At 39.9% G+C, this 15,062-nt stretch overlaps 1 protein-coding gene across 1 annotated transcript; it reads left to right on the plus strand.

The window, feature by feature from the left end:
* The first annotated feature begins 827 nt into the window (after positions 1 to 827).
* Positions 828 to 12,956, plus strand: LOC150090367 (general transcription factor II-I repeat domain-containing protein 2-like). The gene is made up of 2 exons (XM_090390287.1): positions 828 to 1,466; positions 12,870 to 12,956. The coding sequence occupies exons 1-2, from the start codon at positions 828 to 830 to the stop codon at positions 12,954 to 12,956; spliced, it is 726 nt and encodes a 241-aa protein (XP_090246413.1).
* The last annotated feature ends 2,106 nt before the right edge of the window (positions 12,957 to 15,062 follow it).

Here is a 15,062-nt window from a genome sequence, read left to right on the forward strand (position 1 = left end):
AGATCCTTTTTTATAACAATAGAAGAAGAAGAAATAAGATATAATTTAAGAAATGAAGCGAACCTGAAGGTTCCGCTTTTCAGAAAAGCCATAGGCCAGAAAAATATAAAATACAGAGGCGCAAAAACCTGGAATAATCTTCCTGAAAACATCAAAAATGCCATTTCACTAAACAAGTTCAAGAAGCTCCTGACTGAACACATCACCAGGGAGGTCTGATCTAAATCACCTTCCACTCAACTCCTGAACTTTCCACAATGCATACCAGTTTGGAAATTGTGTAAACAAGTTGAAGGAATAGCTGTCATAAATTGTAACATTCTATGCAATTATTTCATAATTTTTCTTTCATACTTGTTATTGTAAAAGTACTCACAATGTAATTATAAGTATGTACTGTTGTTAACCACGCGACATGTGTGGTTGGTTTACGTAGTCTCGGTAATGGAATGTAGAAACATGTCCGATTCATGATGTATCTGTTTTTATTGTTATCTTTTTCAAAGGGAACACCCCCTAAAAAGCCTCTGGCTTATGTGTTCTCCCTCCCTTCTTGCTGTTATCTCCCAACAATTGTAACACAAAATAGGGATAAATAAATTATCAAATTATCAAATTACCTCAGTAATCGTTTTTTTTAATTTTATAATTTTAATTTCAACTATAGAATTTATATAGAAAATGTCGCTTTCAACACCAGTCAAGAAAATAAAAATTTATAACGAGGGAAGAAAATTCCAAGAAAAGTGGGAGCTGAACTATTTTTGTATGGAAGTGAACAATATTCCGGCTTCGAAGGAAAAATAAGAGAAGAAAAATTAAAAACAATGAAGAAAACACTTAATAGTCAACAACAAGTATTTACAAAATTCATGAAAACTAATGAATCAGTAGTAAGAGCAAGTTACGAAATAAGTTATTTGTTAGCAAAACGTTCAAAATCGTTCACTGATGGTTCGTTAATTAAAGAATGTATGATAAAAGCAACTGAAATCGTCTATTCTGAAAAAGTGCAGCCATTTTGCGATATTTCATTATCAAGAAATACAGTGGTGGAGAGAATTAGCGAAATGGCAGATAACATCAGTTCACAACTACAGGATATATCTACAGAAGTCTTGTTCTTTTCAATTGCGATTGATGAAAGTACAGATATACGAGATGTTGCTCAAGTTGCTGTTTTTTTTCGTGGTTCCGATAATAACGTGAGGATCACCGAAGAATTGTTGGAAGTTATCCCTCTTCTTGGAACTACGACTGGCGAAGATATTTTTGCTGATGTGTGGAGCATTTTAGAAAAGTGTAAGCTTCCACTTGACAGACTTGTGTCTGTAACAACCGACGGTGCTAAATCAATGACAGGTGAAAATCGAGGATTTGTGTCAAAATTGATTAGAAAATTACAAGCTGAGTACCCAGATAAACCGAAAACCATGGCTGTCCACTGCCTTATTCATCAACAAGTTGTGCGTTTAAAAATATTAAAAATGGACGATGTATTGAAAACAGTAACAAAAACAATCAACTTTATTCGAGCGAGAGCACTCAACCATCGGCAATTTACTTCTCTTCTTAAAGATTTAGAATCTGAGTTCGACGATTATTATACAGAAGTTCGGTGGTTATCATGCCACAAAGTTTTAAAGAGATTTTATATGCTTTTGGAGGAAATAACAGTTTTTCTTGAAATGAAAAATGAAAATGTATCAGTTACAAAAAATCCTTTGTGGATTAAGGATTTGGCATTTTCAATTGATATTACAAGCCACCTCAATAATCTTAACATTTCATTGCGAGGTAAAAATAAGTTAATAACGAACATGTACGACGCAATAGCAAGTTTTGTACAAAAACTAACGTTTTTTAAAAATCATTTAAAAAAAGACGTTTTGACCCACTTCCCTACTTGTGAGCAGTTAAAAACATAAAATCCAAATTGCTCTTTCTCACAATATTGTGACAAAATTGAGGAAATCAAAAACGAATTCGATAAGCGTTTTAATGATTTTAAAGAGTTAGAAGATATGTTTTCTCTTTTTGTTGGACCTTTTTTATTTGAAATCGAAAAAGCTCCCACTTTGATTCAACTGGAATTAATTGATTTCCAAAATGATTCATTTTTGAAAGACAAATGTCCAAAAATATATTCTTACTTAGGTGAAAAAATACCCGGAAATTAAAAAGTTTGCCGCGCAAATTATGTGCTACTTTGGGAGTACACATACTTATGCGAGCAATTATTTTTATGTATGAAATTAAATAAAACGGCGTATAGATCGAGATTGACAGATAAACATCTTTCCGACATACTGAAAATTGTATGTTCCCAGTCTGACTCCCGATGTTGAAAAACTAGTAGGGTTTTTCAACATCGGGTAAATGGCTATATGGTAAACTCTGGCAGGTTTCCTTATTTTGTATAAGGTAACTTAAATATACGTTAGAAAACTAAGGCTAATTGCAATACCAAGATTACCATCAATATAATGTCTGTTGTAATCTTGGCTCACATCATTCCCCCACAACCTGTTCACTCTATGATGAATATCTTTCAGTCCATAGTTATTATTGCTGAGATGTAAATGTGAATCAGTGCAAATCTAAGTTGGGTGTATCTGTCTCAAAATCTCTCTATCTGTTGTCCTTCAATCCATGCACGTACTTAACTATTACCGCTACAACTAATAATATAAAATAACACTAACAATAGAATACTATGATGTGATATAATATTAATACTTACCGGTACTAATACTAACACTACGTGATAGATGACGCTCATCAACTGGCGCAATACCACCACTTTGCTTATTGGAGGCTTAAAATGGTGAAACCCATGTTTAGTCACCAGAGCAAAGTTTCCAACAGCCCCTCCCTTCCCGACTTCCTTCAACCCATTACGGTACTAAGTACACTATAGATTTTGATACTTTCGTGTTTGGGGTTAAAAAACATAAGTCAACTTACTTTGCCCTTATTGTTAAGTGTAAATATGTTTAGGTTAATACTATGCTGTGTAAATCTATTTTTATATGTTTCATTTGTTTCTGTAAATAATTTATATATATAGCTATAATTTTATTTATTTTACATCTAATATTTATCTTTTTTATTGGCGATGGGAACTCCTTCAGCTTGCTGTTGGGATTCACCCTACTGATTCATCTCTCATTTATTGTAAAATCCTTAGCCTTTTTGCCGTGAATGGTAAAGGTGCTAAATATTGTACCTGTTATATATACATTTTGAAAATATTTCTAATAATAAATGATCCAAATAAAATATCAACAGATTTGGGTGTGCGTTGGGACTGTCTATTCTGGTAGGCAAATAAACAAACTAAGCGAGGTCATCAGTAATTGCAAAGGCCTCAGAATCTTGACCAGCAGGGTTCGTGTGATTAGACAACTGAAGTCACCTGGAGATGTAAAAGTTAAAATTACCAAGGAAAATTACTTCACTGATATGATAGCTGGACTGTAGACATTCGAGTTTCAAGAAAGGAGGTAAAATATTTCCAAGTGATTAGTGAAGTTAGGAGAACAATAGAGGCAACGTATGAATTTCACATAACGGGATCTCCTGGATAGAACAGTTGGTAGAATCGCTGTCTTCACACACAGGGTAAAATAAACCAGCATTCGAATTCAGTCGAAGAGATTCAGATTTTTTTTTTTTTTTTGGGCCTTCTTCACCACGTGACTAAATTAGTTGGTCTCAGACGAGGGTAGCGATGTTTTTTTTCTCTCGGGAACTCGCAATTTTTCTGCAGCAAACATTAAATAGACCAAAACTTACAGACACGATATACACAACAAATAGAGAATGAGGTAGAGAGAGAGATTAGCATAAGCATTAGTAGTGGCATATGATGCAAGAAAGCAAGCTTATACAATATTAGCCAAAACAACCAAAAGAAAAAAACACTTCCCATTTCACCTAACCATTTCCTCAGATAGTTTGTTCAGTACTTCCATGACTTGATTTAAGGCATAAATTTCCACAACAACAGATGGAAGTTAGCTCGAGTAAATCAACCACTCTCTAGCTAAAGGTAAACTTCTGCAGTATCTATTTTGCAACCGTCCTTCTCTCAATTTGCATTTATGCCCCCTATGTCTGAGCAAGAGGAAGAATCCCATCAGCAGTGAACTTGCTCAATCAATTTAAAACCTTAAACACCTCAATCAGATCATCCTGCAGATCTAGTCTCCAGACGTTGCAATTTGCAGAATTGAAGCCTTTCTTGATAAGAGCACCCCTTTATTCCCCTCACAGATCTGATTGACCTTCTGTGTACTTGTTCCAGCAACTCTACATCCTTCCTAAAATCGGACCTCCAGACCTGTATGCAGTACTCAAGATGTGGCCTGATTATTGGCTTATACAATTGGACAGGTAGGTATTTATCCCTTGTAGAAAAATTCCTGTATATTATTGAAAAACCCTCATGAGCTGTCCTGGCAACCTGTTTGCACTGTTCAAGGAACTTTATATCTGAATGCACAATTAGCCCCAGTTCTTTTTTCATTTTTCACTACCCTGAATGGAGTACCACACAGATGGTAAGTTATTCTGGGGTTTTTATACGCATATGTATACCCATATACTATTCCCAATGTTGAAATTCAGGTGCCATTTCTCCATCCACCTGCCTAACTTTTCTAGATCCTGTTGCAGTAGAACAATTTATTTACTTTACTTTATTAACCACCCTGCCAACTTTGTATCATCTCTAAACTTGGACTTCAAGCCTGATATACTTTCACAATATCATTGATAAATATGGAAAACAATAATGGGCCCAGCACCAAATCCTTGGGGTACTCCACTAACATCAGTACATGAAGAGCAGTGTCCATTGAATACCTCACTCTGTCTTCTCCCACTCAACCAACCTTTTATGCATAGTAACAATTTTCTCGTAATATCACACAATTTGTACAGCAGTATTTTATGGGCAACAGTATCAAAAGCCTTTCTGAAATCCAAGCATATATGATATCAATTTTTTTTTTGCATCCAGTCCTTTTGCAACCACATCGTAGTATCTAATCAAAGCGGCCAGAGAAGATTTGCCCTTAACAAACCCATGCTCTGGCTGAAGAATGACTGTGGTCTTGTCTAGATAATCCTGCAATGTTTCTTTAACTAGTGACTCCATGATTTTCTCTGGAATAGAAGTTAAACTACCAGGGCTATAATTAATCATGTCACCCTTGAAACCCCCCTTGTGAATTGGGGATACATTCGCACATCTCCAGTCTGCGGGGACCTCCGCTGAATCCAAGGATGTTCCGTTAAGTTTGGCTTAGGGTTTGCTTACTTCATTAACATAATTGGATTGATCCCATCCACCCAAGTTGCATTTCTTTTGCTTAACTTCAACAATTTCCCTTACACTTTCCTCTCAGTTGTTTAAATATGATTTAGCTTCCTGTTAGAGCTTGATAAATTTCTGGCTCCCACTTCCCTAAAGAATTCCTCATGTGTGAATGCACATGCAAAATACTCGTCCAGTTGGTTACCAACCTGAACAGGATCATCAATACTCGAAACATCAATATCAATTGGTTTAAGTTGACTATTCGCCTTCCTCTTAGTGTTTACATAAGTAGAGAAGTCTTTATTATTTTCTTTACATCCCTTGCCAAAGATTTCTTGTAATCTTCCTTTTGCTTGCCGAACCTCCTTTGTAACGTGATTACAGACTACTTTTTATCTACAATGGGCTTGTCTGTTGCCTAATAGTTTTCATCATCAGTTGGTTTCATTGTATAGATTTTAAAAACTGTCTCTGACCACTCCAGTCACATTTACAAAAGCAAAAACCCTTTATTTTACCCTTGAGTGTAGTTAACATCTTTAAGCAAATTCCACATCAATACATTGTGATTACTGTCACCTAGTGGGTCTTTTATCTGTAGATTCTTAATGCATGAACAATCACTACTGATAATTAGATCAAGAGTATTACTCCCTCTGCTTGCCTCTCTAAAAGGTTGCTGATGAAAACAGTCGTCCAATAAAGCTACAAAGGCCTTTCTAGAGTGTGAATGAATTATTATCATTATTATTGCTCTTATATATATTATTTCTCCCTGATTGGGGGTTCCACCTCGTGACGGGTATTGCTATCAAGTACACAGGGTGGTTGTAGTTATGTCTAGTGTTACTGTTGGTCGAGGAACTCTCTGACTATCCTGCAGGTGTTCAGAATTGCGACTTTCTGGAGTTCCTTGTAGGTGTTCGCTGGGAGACCTATTTTTAGGCTGTTATGTAGGGTCTTCGGTGGTTGACACGATCGGGATGGTCGTTACTTGTTGCGCATGCCACATCTCTTTGTTCTCCTGTCTTAGGTTCGTGTAGTTCCTGATTTTTATCCCCCTTGGGTTTTCTGCCGGTTGCCAGTGTTGGGTACCGCTATTTCAATCAGATTGGTCGCCTTTTCCTTTTTGTCTACAAGGGTTATGTCCGGTCTGTTGTGCGGGATTGTTCTATCCGTTATTATGGCGCCATCCCAATACAGCTTGTGGGTTGGAGTCTCTAATACTGCCTGGGGTTTGTACTTGTAGTACAGTACACTTTCTTCGATCAACTGGTATTTTCTTGCTAGCTTCTGATGTATTATGCTAGCTACTTGGTCGTGTCTATGAGTGTACTCAGTCTAAGTGGTCACCTTCCATCCCGCGGTGATGTTTTTGATTGTTTTTGATTGTTTCTGAGGCCAGGTGGCATCGTTGACACGTGTCATCGGACACTCCGGACTCCTTGGCATGTATTTTCTATAGTTTCTGGTGTTGATTTCCTGGTCTTGGATGGCGAGCATGAATCCTTCAGTCTCGGGGAAGAGCGTCCCGCTCGTGAGCCATGCATTGGAACCAATTTTAGCTATGTGATCTTGATGGAGATTATTGTAGTGTTTGTCATGGAGTGTCTTCTCTGCCCATATTTCTAGCTTCGTTTTTACCTCCTGGTTGGGGGGACTCCTCGCCTAGATTGAGTCGGGTATACATCTTGTCTATCTTCCTTATGGCCTTGTGGAGTTCTGCTGTGTTTTTCTGGAAGTAATCCTTCAGGTTAACTATCGTTGTCTTCTGTTGCTCAATGAGGTCTATCAGGCCCCTTCCTCCTTCCCGGGCAATTGTCAGTCTCTCCACGGCAGATTTCGGGTGGTTTTGGCGGCTCTTGGTCATCATTGTCCTTGTCTTTCTCATGATATCCTTCAGCTCGGTGTTAGTCTAATCTATGATCCCGAAGGAGTATATTAGCACTGGGACTGCATAGATGTTTATAGCTTTAACTGTGTTCCCTCCGTTCTTCTTTGCTTTCAGCAGTCTTCTGAGTCTCTGAAGGTATTTTTCGGTCAGGCAGGTCTTAATTTCCTTGTGCTGTAACTGCTGAGTCTGCATCATCCCCAAGTATTTGTAGGCCTCTCCCTCTGCCATGGCTTCGATCTCTTTACCAGTCTGCAACTGGTAGTTTCGGTTGACTAATTTTCCCTGGTGCAATCCGTCGGTCTTGTCTTTGTCTAGACCAAATTCCATCCTAATATCATTGCTGAATTCTTCGGTGATCTGGAGTAGTTGCTGGAGGTGCTTCTCGGTTCCCGCGTAGAGCTTGATATCCTCTATGTACATCAGGTGGGTGAGGTGTACAGGTTATTATTATTATTATTGTTGCTCTTATGTTATTTCTCCCTGATTTGGGGATTCCACTCCGTGACGGGTACTGCTACCAAGTACACAGGGTGGTTGTAATGTCTGATGTTACTGTCATTCGAGGAAATCTCTGACTGTTCTACAGGTGTTCAGGATTGCGACTTATTATTATTATATTTGGGTTATCCGTAATTGATTACATAGACCCGTATTTGTGTCTGAAATGGCGTATGTTCTCTGGTGTCGATTTGCTTGGTTTGCTGAAAGAAAAAAACCCAGTTTCTTCGTTCACCAAACGTTTCTGGGGGAAAAAGAACCTTACTATCGCGCATGAGACCGACTAACTCAGCCACGGAGTGAAAAAAGCCCATTAAGGTTCTTCGCGTCATCGACAGGGTTCAAACCTGGGCCTTTTCCACCCGGTGTGGGCAGGACGGTGTCTAGAGTGTGAATCTCCAAACCACAAGTTCCAGTCAGTCTCTGGAATATTAAAATCTGCCATTATAAGCCCTCATGGTTAGCATAGTTGGTAGAATCGCTGTGCTCTCCGCAATGAACGTAGAAGACCTGAGTGCGAGTTCCGTCGATGATGTGAGGAATTTTTATGGGTCCTTTTCACAATGTGACTGAGTTATTCAGTCTTAGACGAGGGAAGCATGGTTTTTTCCCTTCCGGAAACTCGTGTGTTTCTTCTAGAAAACAGAAAATCGACCACAGAATACAATAAATTTACAAACAGTATATACACTGCCCTACCATTGATATCCAAACATCTCTCTATAGATGGAGAAACAGGTCCTATGCGTGAAACACGTCACAGAACCTGCTATAAAAATGCACACTGGGTTTGGAACAGACAATTGCAAAAGTGGCATGCAAGATGACAAGTTCAATAGAATTACCTCAACAGTTCAACAGAATTGATCACCTCAACAAATGACAGACGCCGATTAACATGGTGTAAGGAGCACGAATCCTGGACTGTAGGGCAGTGGAAAACAGTCCTATGGACAGACGAGTAGGGGGTTCGGACTCTACCAGTCTTATGGCCGTTTCTGTATGTGGCGAATGCCAGGGGAACAGTTCCTTCCTGATTGTATCCTCCCAACAATGAAGTTTGGTGGAAGCAGTGTAATGGCATGGGGCTGCTTTTCCATGGTTTGGCTTAGGCCCATTAGTAGTTATTGACAAAACCATGAATGCTGTGCAATACCAGGACAACCTGGACATTTATGCACTTCCAACATTATGGCAATACTTCGGGGAAGGCCCATACCTGTATCAAAAGGCAACGTGTCATGCCATACTGCTCGGGCTGTAACAGAGTGGTATTGAGGACATGGGTGCGGAAACGTTGGTTGGCCAACCCAGAGTTCTGATCTGAATCCTATCGAGCATCTTTGGGATGTATTGGATCGGCGGTTACGTGCACGTCGAGATCGTCCAAACTGGTGGCGGCCTTAAAGGCGAGTGGAGGAACATATCACCTGATATTTATAAAACACTGGGTGTGCTTAAGGTTGAAGGCCGTCATAAAAGCAAAAGGTTACAGCACAAAATATTAAGTGACACAATAAAAGCTGGTTTTTTTTATGTCTAGCCGGTGTCCGTATATTAATGGTAGGACAGCGTATGGAGCAATATGACCTTAATCGCAGATGCTCCTAAAACCTTATTACAACAGCAACTCACATTATACATGGCATTCTCGTTTTCGGCCGCACTATTTTTCTTTGTGCCGTTATTCGTTGTCCTCAAAAATAGATCAATAATTCATTCCTAATCTTATTTTTACTTTCCTTGCGCTTATGTCACAGCGAATTGACCCAACATTGCACTTGTCCCCCATGTTTACTGGATGCCCTGCCTTAGATTTTATGTGCTCCTTAGCTGAGCGAGAAGAGTGAACCCTTTCCCCTTCTTATCCTTATAATTCCTATATTCAAATTCTGCATCCCTGAGATCTGAATGACACTACATCTCTGACGTCCCAACAATGTCCTCAATTGATGTCGTGATCAGCAATTCAAATACATAAAATTCATTTACTATGCGTCTAGCATTGGTTAACACTCAAGTATACATGGACCTGTTCTTACTCTTAGTTACTCTAACACAGACCATGTGTTTACTTATTCCATGCAAGAATCACTTTTATCCCTCTGCCTTCAGCTATTGTTATTATATTAGTCTATGTATCCTCCCGAGCTAGAAGTTTTCCGACCCATGTAACAGTGCGTCCACATTATCAGCAAACATTCTTGGAACTTTTCTATTTAAATGTATCCCATCCCTTTAGAAGCTGTCTATTCTATTCACAAGCAACGCTGAGAAAAATTCAATCCCATGAGCCTTGCACAATATCTGCAGGGCCGAATTGATCGACAATGCGCACTCCTATAGTGTCTCGGCAGAATTGCAGACATTTTAAAATTAATTCTCGACGTTTTTAAACATTGTTCTCTGCTTGTTAAATGTCATTATTGTGAACCTCTACAACGGTATCACCGTTTGTGCCCTTAAATGGTGATATCTGCCCTATAAGGTCATCACCTTTTGCACTGATCGTATTCCACCTATCCTTTTTGCACAATATATTTCCCAATTCCCTGATAATAGAATCACCAACAACAAAAAGCTCCTGTGAGAGTAACGCATTCTGCCTTGAAATTTCCCCGATATGTTGCCTAATAAAAATACTAGACTAAATTTATAAACCAAATGCAATAATAATGCTGTATGCACCGGCTGTGTTATGAATTTTATGTTATTAAATAAATAAATAAATACATACATATCAAAACACACTGCGTGTCAGATGATCTGATGACCTTAGTGGCTGAAAAGAAATAATAAGTAGATTGTGGATTGTCAGGAAACACAGAATCCTATAATAAGTATAACTTAGCTGTAATCCATTTACTCAGAGACGAGGGAGAGATTTGCTGTTCTTGCTAAAGCATATCTGAGAACTGTTTGGCAAAGACTGCAAATGAAATTAGCAAAGAATTCTTAATTTATTAAACTGAACAAGTAATGGACTACACTGAGTGAACACAGAATTATTACCACCTACTTAATACTTCGTAGGTCCACTTTTTGCCCTCAGTATAGCAGCTATCCGACGTGGCATTGATTGAACAAGATGTCAGAAGCGTTTGGGAGGTATAGCCAACCAAGCTGTGTGTAATGCGGTCAGCAATGCAGGTATGGAGGTGATTGGTGTATCCACTCGCCCGATATGCCTTTCCGTAGTGTCCAACAAGTGCTCTATGGATTTGATATCGGCGGAGGCCAATCGATATGCTGAAAGTCAGAACTGTGTTCTTCAAACCATTCCTGCACAAAAAGTGCCCTATGGCTCGGCGCATTGTCATCTTGGAAGACACCATCGCCATTCGGGAAAAAAATGTAATAAAGCGGGGTGTACACAGTCAGCAAGCAGTTGACGATAGCGCAGACCACTGATACGTTGTTCCACATGCACCAGGGGGGTCCAAGTTCCTGCCAGTGAAACATGCCCCACACCATACAACCGCTTCCACCGGCCTGCACTTTTGATACCATGCATCATGGATTAAGTGCCTCATGTTGTTAATGCCAAATATGTACACGGCCATCCATGGTGTGGAGTAAGTAACGTGACTCATCCGACCAGTACACCTTCTTCCAATCTTCTAATGTCCAACTTGGATGCTCTTTGCACCAGGCGAGTCTTTTATGCCAATGAACCTTGGTCAGGAGAGGATGCTGTAGGGGTCATCTGCTGGTAGAGTCGATACGTGCGAGCGTGTGACGCATGGTCATGCCAGATATTGTTCCGGATTGGCCCATGTATTGGGTAGTCAACTCTTAAACAGTGATGCGCCTGTTCGCCTGTACGAGTCCTCGGACCCCGCGCTCACCTCTAACATCAACATTTCGCTGATCTTTGCAGCTTTGCCGTCTGGTCGTTGTTTGACCATTTTGACACCATTCCCGGTACACTTTAACAACGGCGGTTCTCGAACACCCCACCAGTTCAGCCGTTTGGGCACCAGCTCGTCGAGCACCCGCAATATGTCCTTTATCAAAGTCCGATAAATCCTTCTTTTAACCATCACGCTCGGAATTTACTACATACTAAAACACTAACACCTTTTCTAAGCTATGTAGGTCGACTAACTCCGCACTTGGCATGGCAAAAATATTGAATTTCCTGTAGGGGTTGCTAATAAATTGAATAGGCATTTTGCAACTACATATTCGCACGAAGAGGTTTTGTGGGATTGAAATAACAAAGATTGAAAGTCTTTATTTTATGATAATTGAAATTGTTGTAGTAAACAAGACACCAAGTGCTGATGGAATCTATTCAATTAGTGACAGTAAAAGAAAAACCATTAACTATAGTAATTGGAGAATCTTTGGTTTTAGAGGAAAGCTCTACAAGATTGATGATGTACAGCTGTTTTTCCTATTCACAAAGGTGATTCAAAGGACAGAGGAAATAATTCTACACCTATAAGTTTGAATTTTGTGCCAGGGAAAATTAAAGAGTTCATAATTAATGAACGAAGCAATACATGACCATCCAGACACAAATGGAGCTTTGTATGTTGTTATTGCTCACGTGATGATTTAGATTTTTGTATTGGGTGACTAGATTAATACGGTTTCTATGTCTTAAACCTATATTTGACTTCATATTAAAACCAATCAAATGCATAAAAATTCATTCTTCAATTATGTAATTCACAGAAGAGTTTGTGAGGACGCAGATCATTGACAACAACATATGGGAGCCAATTCTTGCCAACAATTTCCCACTGTTAGCTCCAGCGAAAGTAAGACTACGTTTGTGACAAACTGATATTCATAGCACTAGGTTGCTCACGAAATATTACGCTGCTTGCCAGTATATTGTCTTCTTTTAATGGCAATTTGTATTTCACAGTGCCGTTAAAAAGAGCACAGTGGTTACGATCGTGGTCCTTTCATATCCTTTCGAACGCAGGCATTTTATGGAAAAGGTCTGCATTTATTGGCCTTTTTCTAAACATGGCTGAGTTTGTTGGTCTTGCGTCAGGGTGGCATGGTTTTCATTTCACCGAAATTTGATTTTTTCGCCCTGCAAACAGACAGCTTTCCGTAGAATATATATAATTACAGAAATCACATACTTAAAGTCATGACCTTAGCTACCTTAGTACTTTATATATACCACAGCTTCTAGTCGGCGTTCACTTGTCATTACAGGCTGGAGGAATTCTTGAAGACGGCTTCAGTCGTCTTCAAGAATTCATTGCTCCGTAAATTTTTAGTCAGAAATGTGTTTTAACTATAGTTTAAAATTTACAGTGTGTTCTCACAAGAAGATAAACAGTACAGGAGTCCCTTGGTGAGAAACTTTTGGTATTTTATTTGGTGTTTTTCCAGATATAAATGTCATTATTTGTATCCTTTATTGCCAGACCGCATGGTCACCATGTGGCTGACGACAGGGCTATAGAGAGGTAGCCGTTATTGCGCGGCTCCCACGTTTCTATCTGACACTTGACTGGGGAGGTGTCCCAAACAGTGTGACTTTGGACAGAACTTCTGTTCCAAAATTTTCGACGTGTTGTGTGAGTTTAATACAAAAAACAATGAATTTAGTGTTTCCTCCCCCCTTTCTGCCATAGACTTACCATGGACAGAACGTATCATAGCTTCTACACGTGAAGTGATAAAGCCAAGCTGAAAACCGTCACCTGCGGTATAGAAATTCCCTTTAGAAAGTAGTCCGGACTCTCTGGGGCTATTTTTAACTTGGCTGTTTTCCCCCCCACCTGTGGACAGTAAGGGGTTAGCATAAATATTTAAAGGTCTACTACGAGCCTTCTGCTACAGCTAAGAACTTGTCGTGGGCATCATTTGCCATATCTCTCGAAGCGTTACCTAAGAGGAACAAAACAATCCCTATTAACGAGTAGTCACGTTTATCCGAATATTGCTAAAATGGAGGGAAAAATAGGGAAATCCAGAGACTCCCTGCAGCAGACACAAAACAATGACTGTATCACGATACTAGACCAACACGAGTTTTCTGGGACCCCCCGTTCTGGGGCCTCTCAGACCGGGAAGAAAAAGAACACGAAGCCAATGATCCTGAAATTGGAACTGGAAACGAGTTCCCAAACCGAATTAAAGGACACACTAGAGAATTGCACAACGTCAAAGGAGGCTAGCGAAGATAAGCAGGAGGAGTCAACCCTGAATCCTACACTGCCAGAGGGTACGATATATGAAATGTCATTATTTCTAAAAACTGCTTTGGAAAACATTTTCAAAGAACAGACAAATAGAGTTACTACCGGGGTAAGGGCACAAATAATGACCCTTTGGAATAAACTGGACACGCTCCTTGTAGAGGCCTACCTTGAGAGTGAACGAGAAAACGAAAAACTCCAGGCCTACATTGACTGTTGGGCAAAACAAATGTCACAGCGTGCACCCACATATGCCCAAGCGCTGAGGGCCACCGCTCCGGATACCATATCCCAAAAACCACAAACGACAACTACAACCAAATGCAAGATTCTCTTGCTGACGACGCACCTGGTCATTCTCAAACCAACCTCAACTGAGGACATCGCACCAGCGAAGATGTCAAGCAAGCCGTAATAAAAAACCCTTCTACAGGGCCTAAAAACTACAAAGATAAAATCTGTCTGTAAGACACGGAATACGCCTGTATTCCGTGTCTTACAGACAGGTGTTTCCAAAGCAGGTGTTATTATTGAAACGCAAACTGAGGAAGATGCTAAAAAAATTCTGAACAGTCCAAAGATTCAGAACCCAGCCTGGAAGCTGCGCCCCCTAAAAGAAAGGGCTCCAGCATTGTAATCTTCAACACCGACAAAGACCTAACGCCAGAGGCACTGCAAAAGGAACTGTACGCCACAAATCTCCAGCATGAGCATTCAGAAATAGAACCAGCCACTTCGATAACTCCTAAATATCAAACAAAGTCCAGGACAGGAGGAAACACAAACTGGGTAGTGGAACTCACACCTGAGGCATGGAAAACCGTCAACCAAACAAACAGAATCTTCATACAATGGGGCAGCCACCGCTTTAAGGAGCACGTGTATGTCCCCAAGTGTTACCGGTGCTGCCGTTTTGAGCAAACAACACACACCTGTGTCCAGACGGAGGCTACCTGCGGCCACTGCGCAGAGAGGGGCCATGAGTTCAGCACATGCCCCCAAAAGGAGGAACCGCCAATCTGTGCCAATTGAAAATCACAGAGGCTGCCAGCGGAGTACTCACTTAGGGACAACAAGTGTCCTGTCTACTACAAAGCTAAGAGTGCATATCAAATGAGAATTGATTATGGCCTTAACCCATTCAATTCCAACAGGGTCAATTTTGCACAAC

This window comes from Mastigoproctus giganteus, chromosome 2, assembly GCF_048544385.1.
Source record: "Mastigoproctus giganteus isolate SK-2022 chromosome 2, ASM4854438v1, whole genome shotgun sequence".
Classification (NCBI taxonomy): domain Eukaryota; kingdom Metazoa; phylum Arthropoda; class Arachnida; order Uropygi; family Thelyphonidae; genus Mastigoproctus; species Mastigoproctus giganteus.